An 18,370-nucleotide genomic window follows, 5' to 3' on the forward strand; every position below is an offset into this window, starting at 1 on the left:
TTTAACGATCCCCAAGTCCCGTCTTAAGTAAAAGGGAGATCGGGCCTTTTCAGTGGCGGCACCACGGCTGTGGAATAGCCTTCCACTACATATCAGGTCTTGTACATCAGTTGATGTTTTTAAATCTTATTTGAAGTCTCACCTTGTTTTACTTGCTTTTAACTGTGCTTAATGTGGGTTCATATTTTATGTATTTTTATATTTTCTATATCATGTATTTATATGATCTGTTTATGCTATAATGTGAAGCACTTTGGTCAACATGTGTTGTTTTAAATGTGCTATAGAAATAAAATTGATTGATTGATTGATTGATTGATTGATTGATTGATTGATTGATTGATTGATTGATTGATTGATTGAAGGGAAAAATGAATTACCAAGTTCATCAAGATATCCTAAAGGATAATATCAGGGTAGGCGTGCACCAGCTTCAAAAGTTAAGTGATGCAACAGGACAATCACCCTAAACACTGAAGTAAATACACTACAGAATGGCTCCACAAAAATAAAATCCACCTTTTGGAGTGGCAATAGTGGTATCTTTGATTTTTAATGAGAATCACAACAAGGCTTTGAGGGATCGCTTCAATTGCATGCATGGAATAAAGCTTTAAAAAGTGCCTAGATAACATCTGATTTTCCATAACTCATGTTGTCTGGAGTTTTTGTCAACTGAATGTTCTTGAACAGATGTTTTTTCAATGTTTTGTCCACGGAATGATCCAAAAACACTTTAAACTGGAGTATAACCCATTGAACAGACTTTACGTCTATCCCTCACAGCCTCATTTCCATCAAAAATCAAAGATGCCGCTGCTGTGAATAAGGTCTATGGCTGAGCTGAAGCAGTTCTGTAAGGAAGAATGGTCTAAATTCCTTTTGAACGTTGTGCAGGTCTAATCCGCAGCTACCGGAAATGTTTGGTTGCCTGAGGTTATTGCTGCCAAAGAAGGATCAACCAGTTATTAAATCCAAGGATTCACTTACTTTTTCCACAGCACTGTAAATATTTAATGAGATGTGTTCAATAAAGACATGAAATATTAAATTGTTTGTGTGTTAAGTGAACATCTTAAGCACATTGTTTTTGTCTATACTTGTGACTGATGAAGATGAGACTTATGATTTATGAGACTTACAGGTGAAACTCGAAAAATTAGAATATCGTACAAAAGTTCATACATTTCAGTAATTCAACTTAAAAGGTGAAACTAATATATTATATAGACTCATTACAAGCAAAGAAAGATATTTCAAGCCTTTATTTGATATAATTTTGATGATTATGGCTTACAGCTTATGAAAACCCCAAATTCAGAATCTCAGAAAATTAGAATATTGTGAAAAGGTTCAGTATTGTAGGCTCAAAGTGTCACACTCTAATCAGCTAATTAATCCAAAACACCTGCAAAGGGTTCCTGAGCCTTTAAATGGTCTCTCAGTCTGGTTCAGTTGAATTCACAATCATGGGGAAGACTGCTGACCTGACAGTTGTGCAGAAAACCATCATTGACACCCTCCACAAGGAGGGAAAGCCTCAAAAGGTAATTGCAAAAGAAGTTGGATGTTCTCAAAGTGCTGTATCAAAGCACATTAATAGAAAGTTAAGTGGAAGAAAAAGGTGCACAAGCAGCAGGGATGACCGTAGCCTGGAGAGGATTGTCAGGAAAAGGCCATTCAAATGTGTGGGGGAGCTTCACAAGGAGTGGACTGAGGCTGGAGTTACTGCATCAAGAGCCACCACACACAGACGGGTCCTGGACATGGGCTTCAAATGTCGAACGTCTTACCTGGGCTAAAGAAAAAAAGAACTGGTCTGTTGCTCAGTGGTCCAAAGTCCTCTTTTCTGATGAGAGCAAATTTTGCATCTCATTTGGAAACCAAGGTCCCAGAGTCTGGAGGAAGAATGGAGAGGCACACAATCCAAGACGCTTGAAGTCCAGTGTGAAGTTTCCACAGTCTGTGTTGGTTTGGGGAGCCATGTCATCGGCTGGTGTTGGTCCACTGTGCTTTATTAAGTCCAGAGTCAACGCAGCCGTCTACCGGGACATTTTAGAGCACTTCATGCTTCCTTCAGCAGACAAGCTTTATGGAGATGCTGACTTCATTTTCCAGCAGGACTTGGCACCTGCCCACACTGCCAAAAGTACCAAAACCTGGTTCAATGACCGTGGTATTACTGTGCTTGATTGGCCAGCAAACTCGCCTGACCTGAACCCCATAGAGAATCTATGGGGCATTGCCAAGAGAAAGATGAGAGACATGAGACCAAACAATGCAGAAGAGCTGAAGGCCGCTATTGAAGCATCTTGGTCTTCCATAACACCTCAGCAGTGCCACAGGCTGATAGCATCCATGCCACGCCGCATTGAGGCAGTAATTAATGCAAAAGGGGCCCAAACCAAGTACTGAGTACATATGCATGATTATACTTTTCAGAGGGCCGACATTTCTGTATTTAAAATCCTTTTTTTTTTATTGATTTCATGTAATCTAATTTTCTGAGATTCTGAATTTGGGGTTTTCATAAGCTGTAAGCCATAATCATCAAAATTATATCAAATAAAGGCTTGAAATATCTTTCTTTGCTTGTAATGAGTCTATATAATATATTAGTTTCAACTTTTAAGTTGAATTACTGAAATTAATGAACTTTTGTACGATATTCTAATTTTTCGAGTTTCACCTGTATGTCTTATGACCAATCAATGCAGAAAGGCACAAATGCATTTAAAAGGTGCTTACGATGAGACAATCTGTTCACAAACAAAAGAACGCCCAGACCATCGGTGATAATTTCCCCTCAGGTGTATACTAATTTGCACATTTCCATGGCAACCTATAGGACCCGGTCACAGTCTAGCTCAGTGTTTCCTAACCTTGGTCCTGGAGTACCCCCAAAACTAAACATTTTAGATGTCTCTCTTATCTGATACACCCAATTCAGTTGATGGGGTTTGGGGGTGGAATGGCATCACAACTATTCGAATTCGGATAGAATTATAAAAAATTCAGTATAATAGACTATTAAAAATCAGTAGTCACGCAACCCCTAATATATCCTATATATATATATATATATATATATATATATATATATATATATATTAGGTTAGTTAAAGTAACTAACTAACCTTGACCTTCTCCAGCACCACGAGTTCCACCACCAGGGCTGCCAGTCACTGTGACTGAACAGGTTACAGGTAAGACTGATAGTTACTACACCATTACAGAAAGTAAACACAAGCATGTTAACAGTTATCAAGAACAGTTCAGATAAATGCATTACCCCCATCAGCTCCAGGTTTAGAACTTTCTGCACGATCTACGCCAGTGGCCACTGCACCACCTGGAATTGCTGTTCCTCCATGCACAACTCCTGTGATACCTGGAACCCCTGGATTTAAAATGAGAAATGGAGACATGGATTACACTACATGAACATGTTAGCAAATTCTTGTCTGTATCTCTCAACTTGTATTTAATTTAGCCCTGTTTTACCAGTAATCACCCACCATTTCCAATTCCAGTTCCTGTGCCTCCAGTTGCACCAGTTCCTGTTCCAACCCCACCACCAGGCTGTCCTGTTTATGCAGATTCATGAGGTTAAATCTCAACCTGGACTGGACATTTTAATTTTAGTCTCTAAGGTGACCAATCAAAAGTGGTTTACCATATTTAGGTGGTTTCTGTGCACCCCAATAACCTTTAAATTTAAACATAAAAAAACAGCATGTACATCAAGTAATGTATTGTAAAACAATTTTGTGATAGGTATTGTACAATCTACAAACGTTTTAATATTTACCTCCATACCCTCCATATCCAGCACCCGGCACTCCACCTGGAACTCCTCCAAGTCCAGATCCAGTCCCAGGACCTCCCCCAACTGAAAGAGAAAGGAAAAAATAAATGTACGGTGGTGTTATTCAGAAATGTTGTATTCAAATTTAACGTTCAAGCAAATATTAAATTTGGCCAGTAAAAAGATGTTTAAATTGAAATTTGAAGAATATTATTTAAAATATATATATATACTGAATGTTAGATTGTCTAAAAATGGTTCACATACCTCCAGGGACTGCTCCCACTCCTGTTCCAGTTCCTGATGCACCTCCTACTCCTAAAACTCCCCCAGAACCAGGTGAACCACTAGCTATACCTGTCAAAATATCCATGGATTTGAACACTGTCCTTTTGCCATAGCAAGGCGTAAATTAAAATTTTTAGGACACTTTAGAATAACTTTCAGCACCTCCTGCAGTCCCTGGACCATAACCACCAACTGGCCCAGCTCCTGTTCCAAATCCTGGAATTGGGCCTGTTCCTACCCTACCCTGCACACCAAGTCCTGGAGTCCCTCCACTTGCACCGGGACCTACAAACAGATTAAAAAAACGTATAACGGAAGATTCAAAATTATAGCAACAACCACAATGGCAAATACCAGTTTACAATACCCTACCATATTTTAGAGCTTTAGGTCCACCTGGATATGCTGCATTCAAAGTGAGATACAATTAATACATTTAGATGTGGAAATGAAAAGATAATGTCATAAGTAAAAAGCCTTAATTTGAATGGTATGTTTGTTAGCATGCCTCCAGAGCCTGGTCCATATCCTGCACTAGGTACACCTCCTGGTCCATAGCCACCAACAGGTACACCTCCTGGTCCATAGCCACCAACAGGTACACCTCCTGGTCCATAGCCACCAACAGGTACACCTCCTTGTCCATAGCCACCAACAGGTACACCTCCTGGTCCATAACCACCAACAGGTACACCTCCTGGTCCATAGCCACCAACTGGTACACCTCCTGGTCCATAGCCACCAACAGGTACACCTCCTGGTCCATAACCACCAGCTGGTCCCCCTCCAGGTCCAATTCCTCCACCTGCTCCAACACCTGGCACTGCTCCAGTACCAAGTGTGCTTCCTAACCCTCCAGTCAATCCTGTCCCAACAGATCCACCATTTTGAAACACATTTTGAAAAAAAAGTAAAAATAAATGATGTATATAGAATGTCATTAACATTAAACAGAATTGAAAATGAAAATGAGTTTACTTTCCCCTACCATATTTGCGAGCTTTGGCTCCAGCGTAACCTAGAATATAAAAGGTTAATATTAGTTAAATAATGCTGCAGTGCTTTGTTGTTCATTTTAAACATTTAAACTCCAATAATGGATTTCTCAGAATTGGGTCCAAAAACAGAAACAGTTATGTTTACCAAAAATCCTGTTCACACTAGAAATCATTGTAGATAATACCACTTCTAATCAATATGAATAAACTGAACAATATGAGTATTTCATCCTCTTTGATCTCTGGTTTAGGATTTTACTCTGAACTGGGACACAAACATTTTAAATATGAACATATAAAGAGAAAGTTTAGTTTGTTCTCCAGGTCACTTTTGTATCTTACTGGGCTTATAGCCCCACTTGTGCCTCTGTGGGAAGTTGGAACCATTCCAGAGAGATGCACCAGAGCATGGACCTCCAAATCTTCCCCTCTCTTACCCTGTTTACACCTAGTATTAAGATGCATTTTGGGTGATCTGATCACAAGTGGTCAGTACAGGTCTAAACATGGTCTAAACCTTTTTGTGATTGTATCACAAAAACACATACAAAGGTAGTCAAAAAAGCATGTAACCACATCACATGAGGAGTAAACACTAATTCGTCCTGAATGTGTCCCGGATAGCAAGTGCCACCCTTCACCTGTCAATCAACTTCTTTGCTAAAACAAGAGTGTTAACTTGTTACAAGCGGCTTTAAAATAAAATAAACACAGATGCCAAGCACACACATTTGAAGCTCAGCTAACACAGGTAATACAATAAAATAATTAAGAATTCTGTTACAAATTCTGCATTTGTACTTAGATTAAATATCAGCTGCAACTGGGAGAAACAGTGCACAGTTTTTTTCTGACTTTGTTGCACTTTAATGTCATGCAGTAACACATTAACATAGTGACTGATGTATGTCGCCATGAAATCAGAGACCCTCCTCTCGAAGTGACCAGGTGTAAACAGCGATGTGTCTTGCCTGACCACATGTGATTGCCCAAGACGCATCTTAATACCAGGTGTAAAGGGGGCCTCGGTTTTACCAGCTAAAAAAGGAATTCTTATGACCCAGCACATCCAGCACCCAGCCATCAGGATTTTATTTTGACACAGTGCAAATAGACAAGTACATGCATAACTTATGTTTGGTGGCTTAATACAGATAATACTACCTAGACTGTGAGCCTAGGTGCTGTCCTAAATTCCCATCAGGAAGAGTATCAATCATACGGTAGATTATCTGCAGCAGAAAGTTGATATGCAGTTTTGAAGAGAGAAACCCTAGCTATAAAATGTTGAGATGAGACAGTTGTGATCACTGGCCGCACTCACCTACAGTGGATAGCCAGAGCAAAGTATACAAAAACATAGGTGACTCTATGGTTCCTCACAACAAATTATTCTGTATTGTGGAAAATCTTTGCAAAGGGGCACATAAAGCAATGAATGGACTATCAAGTATACCATCAAATGAGGTTGGGTAAGTAGCAACCCTTTCCTTTTTTTTTCCTTTTTTTAAAGGTACTAGTCTGTGAAAATGTGCCTTCTTTGCATAACTCGATTCAGCTTGCCAACAGCTACAAATATTAAGACTTATGTTAAATTAGTGAAAATACTGATTTACCTCCAGGTCCAAAGCCACCACCAAGCATATCTCCTGGTCTATAGCCCAAACCAGTATTGCCCCCTAGTCCAGTTCCAGTTCCTGGAAGATCTCCTGTTCCTGGTCTATAGCCTCCAACTCCAACACCTGCGCCACCTGGTCCCACACCAGCACCTGGTAATCCACCTGGAATACCTGCAGCTAATCCACTGCCTGGGCCTACACCAGCACCTAAAGGTAGACCTAGAAAAGTAAAATAATTATTGCAGATAATAACCAACAACAAAGTATTGGACAATAACTGCTATTGTATTAATAATGCCTCATCATTCCTTAACAGTGCAGAATACTCTAATACTATAAGGCAAAATGTTGTCTTACCATATTTACGAGCTTTTGCCGCTGCTCCATATCCTGAAAAGCACCAGAGATTTTTTTTAATTTATTAAAAATTCTATATTTAATAAATGGCAGAGGCTATTTGAACTAAGTGCGAATAGTGATATATGCTTTTTACACCCCTTATTAAATACTAACATACAGTATATACGGGCATCACTGCAGGGTGTTTATTTATAGTCCAACAGACACCCTACACCAACCTCTAACCTTAACCTTCTTTTACAAAAATGAACCATGGTTTTCTTACAGTAACCATTGTATCACCAAGGTATTTTGTAGTAAAATCATAATAACCACAAAATTAAACATGGCTACTATATATATATACACCATATTACTGCAGTAACACCATGGTTAATGGCATTAAAACTATGGCTATCGCAACAAACATGGTTACCACTATGTCACTATGGTAAAACCATGATTAATTTTACCCAGATCAAACCTTTCTTTCAACTCCCTTACCTCCCCCGTGACCAAATCATTGCGAGATCAAACTTCCTATTCTTTTTTATTTATTATTATGAGTAGTATTTCAGGAAATATTAAGATTGAATACAGGAAAAAGGATGGAAAAAAGTGGGAATCGAAACCAGGTCGTCTGCACAAAAAAACACTGTTTTACCGTTGTTACACCCCACACCACTGCAGCGAAACAAGAGGCCCAGTTTTTCTTCAATTTGTGTGTTTTTACCAGACTACTGGAGAGCAAATAGCCATGCTTTGTGGTAGGTGTTCTTTACACCTAGTGCAAATAATCACTCTGTTAAGAACATTACCTCAAAATTAGCAGAACAATTACATGATGCATTATGTCAGTATCAGCTCATACCAGTTCCAGAGCCAGGGAGTCCTCCAGAAACCCCACCAGGGAGACCACCAGCTCCTCTACCAGGTAAGCCACCAATCCCACCTCCAGGTAGCCCACCAGTTCCAACTCCACCACCAGGTAGTCTACCTAGCCCAACACCTGCTGCTCCACCAGGTAAGGCTCCAGTACCTAAAGCCCCACCAGAACGTCCAAGCTGAGCTACAGGGGAAAGACATTCATATTCACTGAAAATTTATTTTCTATGAGAGTGACAGAATCTTAAAATGAAAAAATTTAAAGAAATCAGTAAAGACACATTAAGGTACAGTTAAGCCAAATTAAAATTATTACTTAAAATTATTATTATAATTTTGCTTTGTGCTTTGATAAATTATTTACTGTACAAGACATAAGGTATACAATATTTGTAGGGCATACAATACATTAATATAATTTTTCTTAAAAATATATATTTTAACTGTAGAGCTAAATACTATACAAATTATGGGAAGTAAACAAATTTTCAATTCAAATATATGAAAGAACTCATTGCAAATATGAAACTGAACAAATGTACAAAGCATCAATCCCTTATAACTGAAATTTGGCATGCATGTGAAGATTGCTTTTGGTGATACAACTATATGCATGTGTGGTGACACTACTGATGATCTGAACAAACAGCCAATCAGATGTGTGTCAACCCAGCTTTTCTTTTGTCTGTTGCAGACTGATCTAAATGTATGTAAATGAGTACAGTGCAAACTTATAATAAAAATATTTAGATTTATTTGTACATTTCTTATTTGACTTTGCATATACATATATCCTTCTTGTAATTTAGAATTTTAAGTTTGTTACCATATTTTCTTGCTTTGGCTGCAGCATATTCTGAAACATTAAAGAAGAATAGTAGGCATCACTATGCTGTTGATGCTTATATTAACACTTTATACAAAAAAAAAAAATACTATACAACTAGTAAAATAATGTATTTTAAAAGATACCTCCAGCACCAGGTCCTGCTCCTAAACCAGAACCTATGGCTCCACCAGTTCCAAGACCACCCACTCCTAAACCAGAGCCAGGGAGTCCACCACCTCCAAGACCACCTGCTCCTAAACCAGAACCTAGGGGTCCACCAGTTCTAAGACCACCCACTCCTAAACCAGAGCCAGGGATTCCACCACCTCCAAGACCACCTGCACCTAAACCAGAACCTAGGGGTCCACCAGTTCCAAGACCACCCACTCCCAAACCAGAGCCAGGGAGTCCACCACCTCCAAGACCACCTGCTCCTAAACCAGAACCTAGGGGTCCACCAGTTCCAAGACCACCCACTCCCAAACCAGAGCCGGGGAGACCACCACCTCCAAGACCACCTGTGTGTATTTGACAAGTGCATTTGTGAAGCTATTTGATCAACTTTTTCAGCAATTGTTTCACATGAAAGTGTTTTTTTATCAATGATAGTGAAAATTCACAGGTTTTGGACATATGATTTGATTTCTTTATGCATTTCTTTTTTTCCCAAGAAAAATTGTATTATATATAATATGCATCATTGGGTTTTCTTACCATACTTCCGAGCTTTTGCCCCAGCTCCTAGTGAGAGACATTGAGTGGATATTATAAGAATTAAAACTTAAACAAGTTGTATTTTTAGATATTAAATCACTGTTTTTTAGATAATCCATAAATAACAAAAATTTGAAATAATTGTTTTAATTACCACCAGGATAGGTACCACCAGCTCCAGGATATAGGATTCCAGGAGTTACCCCTCCAGACCCAGGAATGACTCCAGCACCTGGCACACCACCTATGCCTGGAACACCACCTGCACCTGGCACACCACCTATGCCTGGAACACCACCTGCACCTGGCACACCACCTATGCCTGGAACACCACCTGCACCTGGCACACCACCTATGCCTGGAACTCCGCCTGCACTTGGTACACCACCCATGCCAGGTAACACACCTGCACCTGGTACTCCGCCTGCACCTGGTACACCACCGGTTCCAAGTCCACCACCTAAACCAGGCACACCACCAGCCCCTGAAAGAGTCAGCAATATCAATCATGTTCTATAAACAATTTGAAATTCTCATCCAAATTAGTCATTTAAAATTTTTTCTCCATGACTTACCATACTTGGCAGCTTTAGCCTGAGACTTTGCAGAGCTTGTACCTTAAACAAGGTAAGAAAAGAAATGACCACAAATACCCAACGCTTAATCCTATGGCAAATATATCTGTTTTAAAACAATGAGTAAATTGACTGCCCCATGACTTCATGACTTCAAGTACAATGATTGATTAAAACTCTCAGTGAGCTGATTGATCCTAAACTTGAATAATAAAGTAGAGATGAACGGATCAAACCGCAATACCTCCAGACTTAGGTAATATTAGTGGATATCCACGAAATATGCCTGGTAATTGTTGACCAAAGCCTCCACGGCCTCCTACAAGAGAAAAGACAAGTCAGCTCATTTAGTTAGACCTAGGTAGTTTTCACACCTCTCATTGAAAGAATTGGTCATTCATTTATTTGTTATCATACCATTGGCTCCGAGTGCACCTTGACCAAGCTGACCTGTAAACGAAAAAATTTGTGAAAGAGAGCCTTGAAAGAACAGTTTTATTGCTGGCTATTTAATAGGTCTTCAATACTTAAACTGTCAAAAATATACCCGTTTGAGATCCTGTGGCTACACCTGGCAGAACGCCTCTACCACCAAAACCTTCATAGAAAAACTAAAATGTAGTTTTGTTGATTTATGTGAATAATCTTGAAACACTGCAATATTTTAGCCACAACGATGTTCTCACCTTGTCCAGGAACAATGCCCCCTTGGTACAGCCCAGGAATCCCAATACCTTGTTGATTGATTGCAGCAAGATAGAATATAAATCAATGCTTACTTGTCAAAGATTTGTCAAAAAAAGTTTTAACATGAGGAGTGCTCTATCTATAGACACAAATTACCTGGCACTGGTGCCTTCCCAGTCTTTCCAAGTTTGCTACCAGTACCCGTCCCAGTTCCAGCTCCTGGTAATCCAGTTTGAGGTAGAAAAGGTGCTAGGACCCATAAAGGTGACAAATTATTATTAAAGCTAATTTCTTTAGGCAATAGAATAATAATTAGGTTCTTCAGAACCCACCTCCTCCAGGCCCCACCCCTGCTGCTCCAAGTCCAACTCCGGTGCTACCAGGTCCGATTCCTACACCTCCAGGCCCAACTCCCACACCCCCAGGTCCGATTCCTGTGCCACCTGGACCAATACCTGCACCACCAGGACCGACTCCTGTGCCACCAGGACCGAATCCTGTGCCACCTGGACTGATTCCTGCGCCCCCTGGACGGATTCCTGCCCCACCTGGACCGATTCCTGCCCCGCCTGGACCGATTCCTGTGCCACCTGGACCGATTCCTGTGCCACCTGGACCGAATCCTGTGCCCCCTGGATGGATTCCTGCACCACCTGGACCAATTCCTGCCCCGCCTGGACCGATTCCTGCACCACCTGGACCGATTCCTGCCCCGCCTGGACCGATTCCTGCACCACCTGGACCAATTCCTGTGCCACCTGGACCAACTCCTGTACCACTGGGAACAAATCCAGTTCCACCAAATGCTGGTCCTCCAAATCCTTATTTGAATAAAAACAAAATTATTCAGGAAAATGTGTAGTATGTGTCAGTAAATTTATTGTCAAAAGGTGCTTGGCTTGAGTCCTTTTAATTAATACACTTGTACTTTAATATACTTTTACCTGGTTTTGGTGGTTTCTGACCAGCCCCTCCAGGATAAGGACCTCCTTGGCCACCATATCCAACAAAGCCTAAAAACAAATTTCCTTAAGTAGCAAAAAGTATTCCTGTTTAATTAAAAACACCTTCCCCAAAATATCATTACTTTAAAAAGCTTCTATTCCTTAAATGTCTAAATGGTTTCTTGTTACCATTTCAAGTATTATCCTTTTATAAGGAATCTTATTCTCCATTAATTTCCCTAGTCATCTGGTAGACTTACAGTCAGGTCCATAAATATTGGGACATCTACACAATTATAATCTTTTTGGCTCTATACACCACCACAATGGATTTGAAATGAAATGAACAAGATGTGCTTTAACTGCAGACTTTCAGCTTTAATTTGAGGGTATTTACATCCAAATCAGGTGAACGGTGTAGGAATTACAACAGTTTGTATATGTGTATTGAGTATTGAAAGAAGTGTAAAGCAGTTACCTGTTGGGTAGCCTGTTCCAGCACCTCCAGGTCCAAATGAACTAGCACCAAGCCTTGGATCTACTGCTCCAAAGTTTCCTGTTCCCAATGGGGCACCACCAGAGCCGCCAGGCCCAACATAACCTAAATGTGGACCATTTGAAGTAAATACATTTTTACATCCACCAACATTAAAGGAAATTGCTTAAAGATATAGCTCACCCAAAAATGAAAATTCTCTCACCATTTACTTTCCCTCATGCCATCTAAGATGTGTATGACTTTCTTTCTTCTGCTGAACCCAAACGAAGATTCTTAGAAGCAGGGGCAAAATTTCATCAAAATGTTGGGGGGGACAATAAACATAATTCTCAAGAGCAATTTCTGAAGGGGACACCAGGTTTTTTTTTGTTGTTGCCCCGTTTGCATTTGTATTATTTTATTTCTTAAACAATTATTTTAAGAATATATCATTATATTATTTACAATACACATATTTTAATGATTTTTTTGGGGGGGACAACCCTCAGAGGGGGGGGGGATTTCCACCTATGCTTAGAAGAATATCTCCGGGCTGTAGGTCCATACAATGCAAGTGAATGGGTACTAAAATTATGAATCTCCAAAAAGCACATAAAAGTAATCCATACAACTCATGTGGTTTAATCCTTATCTTCAGAGATGATAGGTGTGACTGAGAAAGAGATAAATATTAAGTCTTTTTTTTTACTATAAATTCTCCTCCCTACCCAGTAGGTGGCGATATGTAGGAAGAATGTGAATCGGTAAAAAAAAACACCTGAGTGTATTTGACAAGTCATGGATTTAACCATAAACCAACAATACAAAAAAAATCACCCAGATAGTGCTATTCATCATAATACAAATTTGTTTTGATGCCGTGGATAAAAAAAGTAAACAAAAATGAATATATGCTAATTAAATTACTTTCTCCAGAGAAGCACTTCAGCTTATTAGGGCAAAGGGGCAGTGAAGCTTTGTCACCCCTTGAATTCACTTCCTGGACTCAGTCCCCCCTTCAAAATATTGTTACCCATTCACTTGCATTTTGAACACCTACTGAGTGGAGATATTCTTCTAAAAATCTTCGTTTGTGTTCAGAAGAAGAAAGAAAATCATACACATCTAAGATGGCATGAGGGTGAGTAAATGATGCATTCCCTAAGTTCTGAGAAAAATCTCTGTTCAGTCTCTGTTTTCAGGACAATCTAAGCTAATGTACAGATATGTTTGACCAGAAATAATTACTGAGTTTCCTAGACAAGGTCTTTGGCACAAGGGGATCTTTATGAACAGCCATTAAAGCTGATCGTACCTTACCTCCTGTGACAGGGCAAAATAATTCATGTTGATGCAGTGCTGTGCAAAGTACAACTAAACTGTTTAAACTGTGCAATAGTTCAACTATTAATAAAATGTTAAATGTCTTACCTGGACCGAAGACACCAGGTCCAACTCCTCCAGGTCCAATGCCACCTGGTCCAACTCCACCAGGTCCAATGCCACCTGGTCCAACTCCACCAGGTCCAATGCCACCTGGTTGAATGCCACTAGTTCCAACTCCACCTGGTCCAACCCCTCCAGGCCCTAAACCTCCAAGGCCGACACCCCCTTGGCCATAGCCACCAAGGCCTCCATAACCTACAAATAGTACATATACACAATGAAGCTGCCTTAAATTCTTAAATTAAGTTTAAGTCTTTCGTTTTTAATAACAGTGCAAAGAATGGATTGCTAACCTGTTTTGGGGGGCTTTCCACCCAGACCTAGAAGGAGGGAAAGAATAAATAACTAAACAAAAACCCAATGTATTTATGACTATGGGTTTACTACCTGCTCCAAGACATAGAAAAACATAAGGTGAAAGAAAAAGAGGTGTACACTCAAGAAAAGGACAAATGAATGTTTCTTGTAAATAAAACACTTTGATTGTTTTTCCTTCCCTAAAAATTTAGTAAAAACCAGGGAGCATAATTTCTCACTATGTTCCCTTGCTGGAAACGTTGTTCTTCTGAAATGTTTCAGAAATGTTTCAAGTCCTTAAAAGAAGAGCACAAGTTTAGAACTATGAATTCAAAGCCTTATTTTCTCTTTAAAAGAGATGTTGTTTGTAATGTCTTTCATCAATCATGATGACCATAGGAAACAATCTATTAAATAGAGTTTTTAGAAGAAAATAAGAATACACTCCACGTTATAACAATGGATAATGAATAATCCATGTACAAGAATAAGTTGTTTTCATGTCTTAGACTGGCAATTCTAAAAAAAAAATTAAAGAAAAGAAAAAAACTGGATAGAGAAAAAAAGCAAGTGCCTCTCTCTGACATACATAACAATCATGACCCCGAAAAACATTCAACATTGTTTGTTCATCTGTTTGAGGCTGCCTGAGCATGTCTGATGTTCTCAATGATAAACTCTGTTCTTACAATACATTAGTGTACACATATTTGTTGATATATATATTTGAAAAATATATTTGGTGTTTAAAGGCTCATTTCTTTAGATTCCTTCAGGAGCATTTATAACTATCTCCACTTCAAGAACTCTTAAGTTTGCGTATTGATAAAAAAACAAAAATACATTATATCAAATATCACCTGTGCCAAGGCCTCCAGTTCCAAAACCAGCACCAGGACCAATCACTCCAGGTCTGACACCTCCAGGTCCTATTCCCACAGGTCCTGTGCCACCAGTTCCAGTGCCTCCTGGACTTATTGAACCAGTACCAGCAGGACCAACTACTCTAGGTGTTCCAAGCCAGCCAGTTCCAGGGCCAACACCTGTACCACCATGTCCAATTCCAGGTTGACCTCCATATGCTCCTGTAATATGGCACAATTAACTTCTCATTTGATGTGAAGACAATGACTCTGCCATTCCCTATTGATACCACTAATTAAAAATCAATAATTTTAGCATGGCATCACAACACACCTGTCTTAGGTGGCTTGACAATGGACCCTGTGAAAAGATAAAATTGATTATTAATCCATCCATAAATTACTGTTTTTTTTTTATATATATATATATATATATATATCTCCTTGTATCCTGCAACATTGGTTTAAGGTTGATTACAAGTAAAAGGTGAGAGAAACTTCAGGAACCTGATCCAAGGCCTCCAGTGCCAAATCCTCCAACACCAAGTCCTGTTGTACCTAGTCCTCCAACTCCTAGTCCACCTACACCTGGACCAGCCCCATAACCACCAGGTCCAATTCTCCCAGGAACACCAGGTCCAAGACCTCCAGCACCCAGTCCCCCAGCGCCTACAAGACCACCTCCATAGCCTATTACAAATTAGATTAGTATTTATTACTCACATCAAACTCAAAATGACTACAATTTAATATTCAGAACCTGTAAAAAAGGCAGTGACATCGACTTTGTCAACTACAAGAACTGCATTTGCAATATCAATGGCAATGGCAAAAAAAGCACCATGAACCATACGCCATTGTGGCTCAACTACAGCACAATGTATTTAAAGGCATCCATTTAATTCTGAATAATTTGAAGATCACATGTAACTTTACTGTGGACTTAAAAGTCCTAGGCAGGGTTGTTGGATAGCTTACATGCAGGTGGCACTGCCATGTAAGCTATGGACACCTATTGAACATTAAAGAGTTCACTTTAATAGATAAAGGAATAATATAGACCCCACCAGTTCCAGGTCTAATTCCAGTTCCTGGCCCAGTTCCAAGACCACCAGCACCAGCACCTAGACCTATTCCTGTTCCAGCTCCTCCAGTACCAACTCCTGGCCCAACACTTCCGATTCCTCCACCAAGTCCACCTCCTGGACCAGTTCCAGGCCCAACCCCAGCACCAACTGGTATGTAAACTCCTGAGAGAGAAATAGCACATTAATAATCGGCTGTGTCAATAATTCCCATGCAGAACAAGATGCCAGATAAGTACATAAGGAAGCATTTAGTCTTGATGATATATTTGTTTGACATAGCAAACTAATAAGAAAGTTAGAAAATTCATAAACAGCAGAGTTTGCAAAGATATGAAGACTGCCCAGCAAAGGCAAAACACAGTAACAACACATTTTGTCCAGATTTATTTATGACAGAAATCAGGTCTCTTAGACTATGATCTGCCCTGTGAGAGACAGGTTTGGCTCAATATGCACAGATTCAGAGAAAACCAAGCGAGGCCATTGTATGATACACATTTACATAAATAATCAAAAACGTTATCCCAACACTGAAACTAAGAAAGTCAGCTTCAGTTACTGCATTTTGGCTCTGTATGGAAGAAAACAACATAAAGAATACAATACAGTTGGTGTCTTGTAAAATAAGAAAATTTTATGAAACATGTGTTGTGCAAACTGTAAAGATGATCAAATCTGTTGAAATGCTGAACATCACCTTGATTTTAGTTTGCCCAACCCCACAATTTGTATTAGATTGCATTGTATGATGGTTTATATTAGGATCTCACTCCTGCAACACATTATCAGTTTATGAAGACCATTCTTACCCTCACTCAGTAATGATGTCACATACCAAAGGGGCTATAGATAATCTCCACATCTAGTCTTTAATGTGAAGCACTTAATTCACAGCACAAAATACAGGATGACATGAGTTTAAGATTGTATGTCCTCTTGCCTTAAACAGTGTTGTTTAAGATTTGGAAGGATGGGGAGAGCAGTGAACGGATGTTAATTATTTGGGGAGTAACATACTTTATGTGACCTTGTCCAAGAGCTTTGAATGGGAAAGCTGAAATCCATCCTTCTACAAACTCCTTTGGTGAAAACTTGTAGTTTGTTAGTGTATGACGTAATGATCTGGACCAGAGATTCAAATCAGATCTTTTTCTTTTTATATGAATAAAAGCTGCCAAGTAAGTAATCAAGCAATATCTAGAAACAAACACTTCAAAATGAATTAAAATCTTAAAATAAAATCTGTTATGCAGAACATATGCAATGTTTATGAAAATCCATCTGTTTCATGTAGTGCTATTTATGACTGCATGCTATAAAAAAAAAAAGAAAAACCAAATTACATTATGTGCTTTTGAAATCTTTCACCAAATGGATATGCATCATATTTCATTTATACTGTATGTTGCACTAATATTAGATTAAAAACGTCATTCCACAAATGTATATTCTTATCTCGTAAGTTTGTTTCCCGTCTAATTTTAATGATATTTTGTCTCAATATTAAGAATTGGCAAAGTTACATTTCCTGCACTAAAGTCTTCATAGAATTAAAGATCCTGCAGGAATTAAACCCATTTCATTGACAGTAAATGCTATAAATAAAATTATCCTGCATCAACACACCACAGCATTCCCTCACAGTGCAGCACTTTTAAAATCACTTGCTTATGTTTCATTCTTACAGTTTGTACCTGCGTCAAAAACATTGAGAATAAGGATTAAACCTGACTTCAACCATCAGCTGTGAGAAACTGATATTAAGTTACAGAGGGATGCTATTGCTGCCATAGTGGCAGTATACCTGAAATGCAATAAGATTGAAATTTTAGGAACACCTTACCTCCTTGAAGGGAGGGTCTACATAGAACCAGCAGGAGAAATCCATGAAAGAGCAGAGGTACCTTACTCAAGGCCATTCTGCACTGTAATACCCCCTCCACTCTCATACTGTGGGTTTTATCCCCCAAAAGCTTATGTCTTGAACAAGAAGGATGGGGGGTTGGGGGGGTTGGGGGAAGTAAGGATGAAGAAACATTACGTAATTAGGGGAACCAACACACTTGGGACTTGTACATTATGTTTTTTCTGTTTGTTCTAACCACACCCCCCTATCCCCCCTAAATGGCTGGTTCTAGTGCATTTATTTGGGTCAGTTCTGCCAACAAGAGTCAAAGCATTGGCCAAAAATTAAAGAAAGATATTCTGGGATGGGAAAGAGAGAAATGGGATAAAAAAGAGAAAGTTTTAAAGAAAGAGAAACACACTTATTCTCTCTCTTTCTCCTACATCACCAAACTAAATGTTCTGTCTGCCAGATAACAAATGGATTCCAACAGCACAGTATTTTTATTCTTCAATAAAATGCAGCAAGTAATCACATCAGGTAAGGTTATTACGTGATCTATTGTTTCCACCTACGGGGGAGTAAGTAACATTTAAGCACCAGACCCATCATTCAATCATTCAAGGAGGAGGAGAACTCATGAGGTTTAAAGTCGCATTGCCGGGC

General features: G+C 39.3%; 1 protein-coding gene across 1 annotated transcript in view; it reads right to left on the minus strand.

Moving 5' to 3' along the window:
* Positions 1-17,813, minus strand: part of elnb (elastin b) — a 34,274-nt gene extending 16,461 nt beyond the window's left edge. The window contains exons 1-34 of the mRNA XM_052103619.1: positions 17,702-17,813; positions 15,838-16,020; positions 15,278-15,460; positions 15,105-15,131; positions 14,768-14,992; positions 13,904-13,930; positions 13,596-13,805; positions 12,165-12,287; positions 11,687-11,755; positions 11,075-11,563; positions 10,899-10,991; positions 10,742-10,789; positions 10,603-10,653; positions 10,473-10,505; positions 10,300-10,374; positions 10,056-10,097; positions 9,749-9,964; positions 9,635-9,712; positions 9,481-9,507; positions 8,910-9,284; positions 8,764-8,793; positions 7,924-8,121; positions 7,071-7,103; positions 6,711-6,932; positions 5,085-5,114; positions 4,605-4,961; positions 4,469-4,501; positions 4,259-4,381; positions 4,076-4,165; positions 3,812-3,892; positions 3,677-3,709; positions 3,519-3,587; positions 3,293-3,400; positions 3,138-3,191 (exon numbers count right to left, since the gene is read on the minus strand). Of these exons, the coding sequence (XP_051959579.1) occupies positions 3,138-3,191; positions 3,293-3,400; positions 3,519-3,587; positions 3,677-3,709; positions 3,812-3,892; positions 4,076-4,165; positions 4,259-4,381; positions 4,469-4,501; positions 4,605-4,961; positions 5,085-5,114; positions 6,711-6,932; positions 7,071-7,103; positions 7,924-8,121; positions 8,764-8,793; positions 8,910-9,284; positions 9,481-9,507; positions 9,635-9,712; positions 9,749-9,964; positions 10,056-10,097; positions 10,300-10,374; positions 10,473-10,505; positions 10,603-10,653; positions 10,742-10,789; positions 10,899-10,991; positions 11,075-11,563; positions 11,687-11,755; positions 12,165-12,287; positions 13,596-13,805; positions 13,904-13,930; positions 14,768-14,992; positions 15,105-15,131; positions 15,278-15,460; positions 15,838-16,020; positions 17,702-17,807 (4,141 nt within the window). The 5' untranslated portion in view covers positions 17,808-17,813. The remainder of the gene's footprint in view (positions 1-3,137; positions 3,192-3,292; positions 3,401-3,518; positions 3,588-3,676; positions 3,710-3,811; positions 3,893-4,075; positions 4,166-4,258; positions 4,382-4,468; positions 4,502-4,604; positions 4,962-5,084; positions 5,115-6,710; positions 6,933-7,070; positions 7,104-7,923; positions 8,122-8,763; positions 8,794-8,909; positions 9,285-9,480; positions 9,508-9,634; positions 9,713-9,748; positions 9,965-10,055; positions 10,098-10,299; positions 10,375-10,472; positions 10,506-10,602; positions 10,654-10,741; positions 10,790-10,898; positions 10,992-11,074; positions 11,564-11,686; positions 11,756-12,164; positions 12,288-13,595; positions 13,806-13,903; positions 13,931-14,767; positions 14,993-15,104; positions 15,132-15,277; positions 15,461-15,837; positions 16,021-17,701) is intronic.
* Between the last annotated feature and the right edge of the window lie 557 nt (positions 17,814-18,370).

Source organism: Xyrauchen texanus, chromosome 34 (genome assembly GCF_025860055.1).
Source record: "Xyrauchen texanus isolate HMW12.3.18 chromosome 34, RBS_HiC_50CHRs, whole genome shotgun sequence".
NCBI classification, from domain to species: Eukaryota; Metazoa; Chordata; class Actinopteri; order Cypriniformes; family Catostomidae; genus Xyrauchen; species Xyrauchen texanus.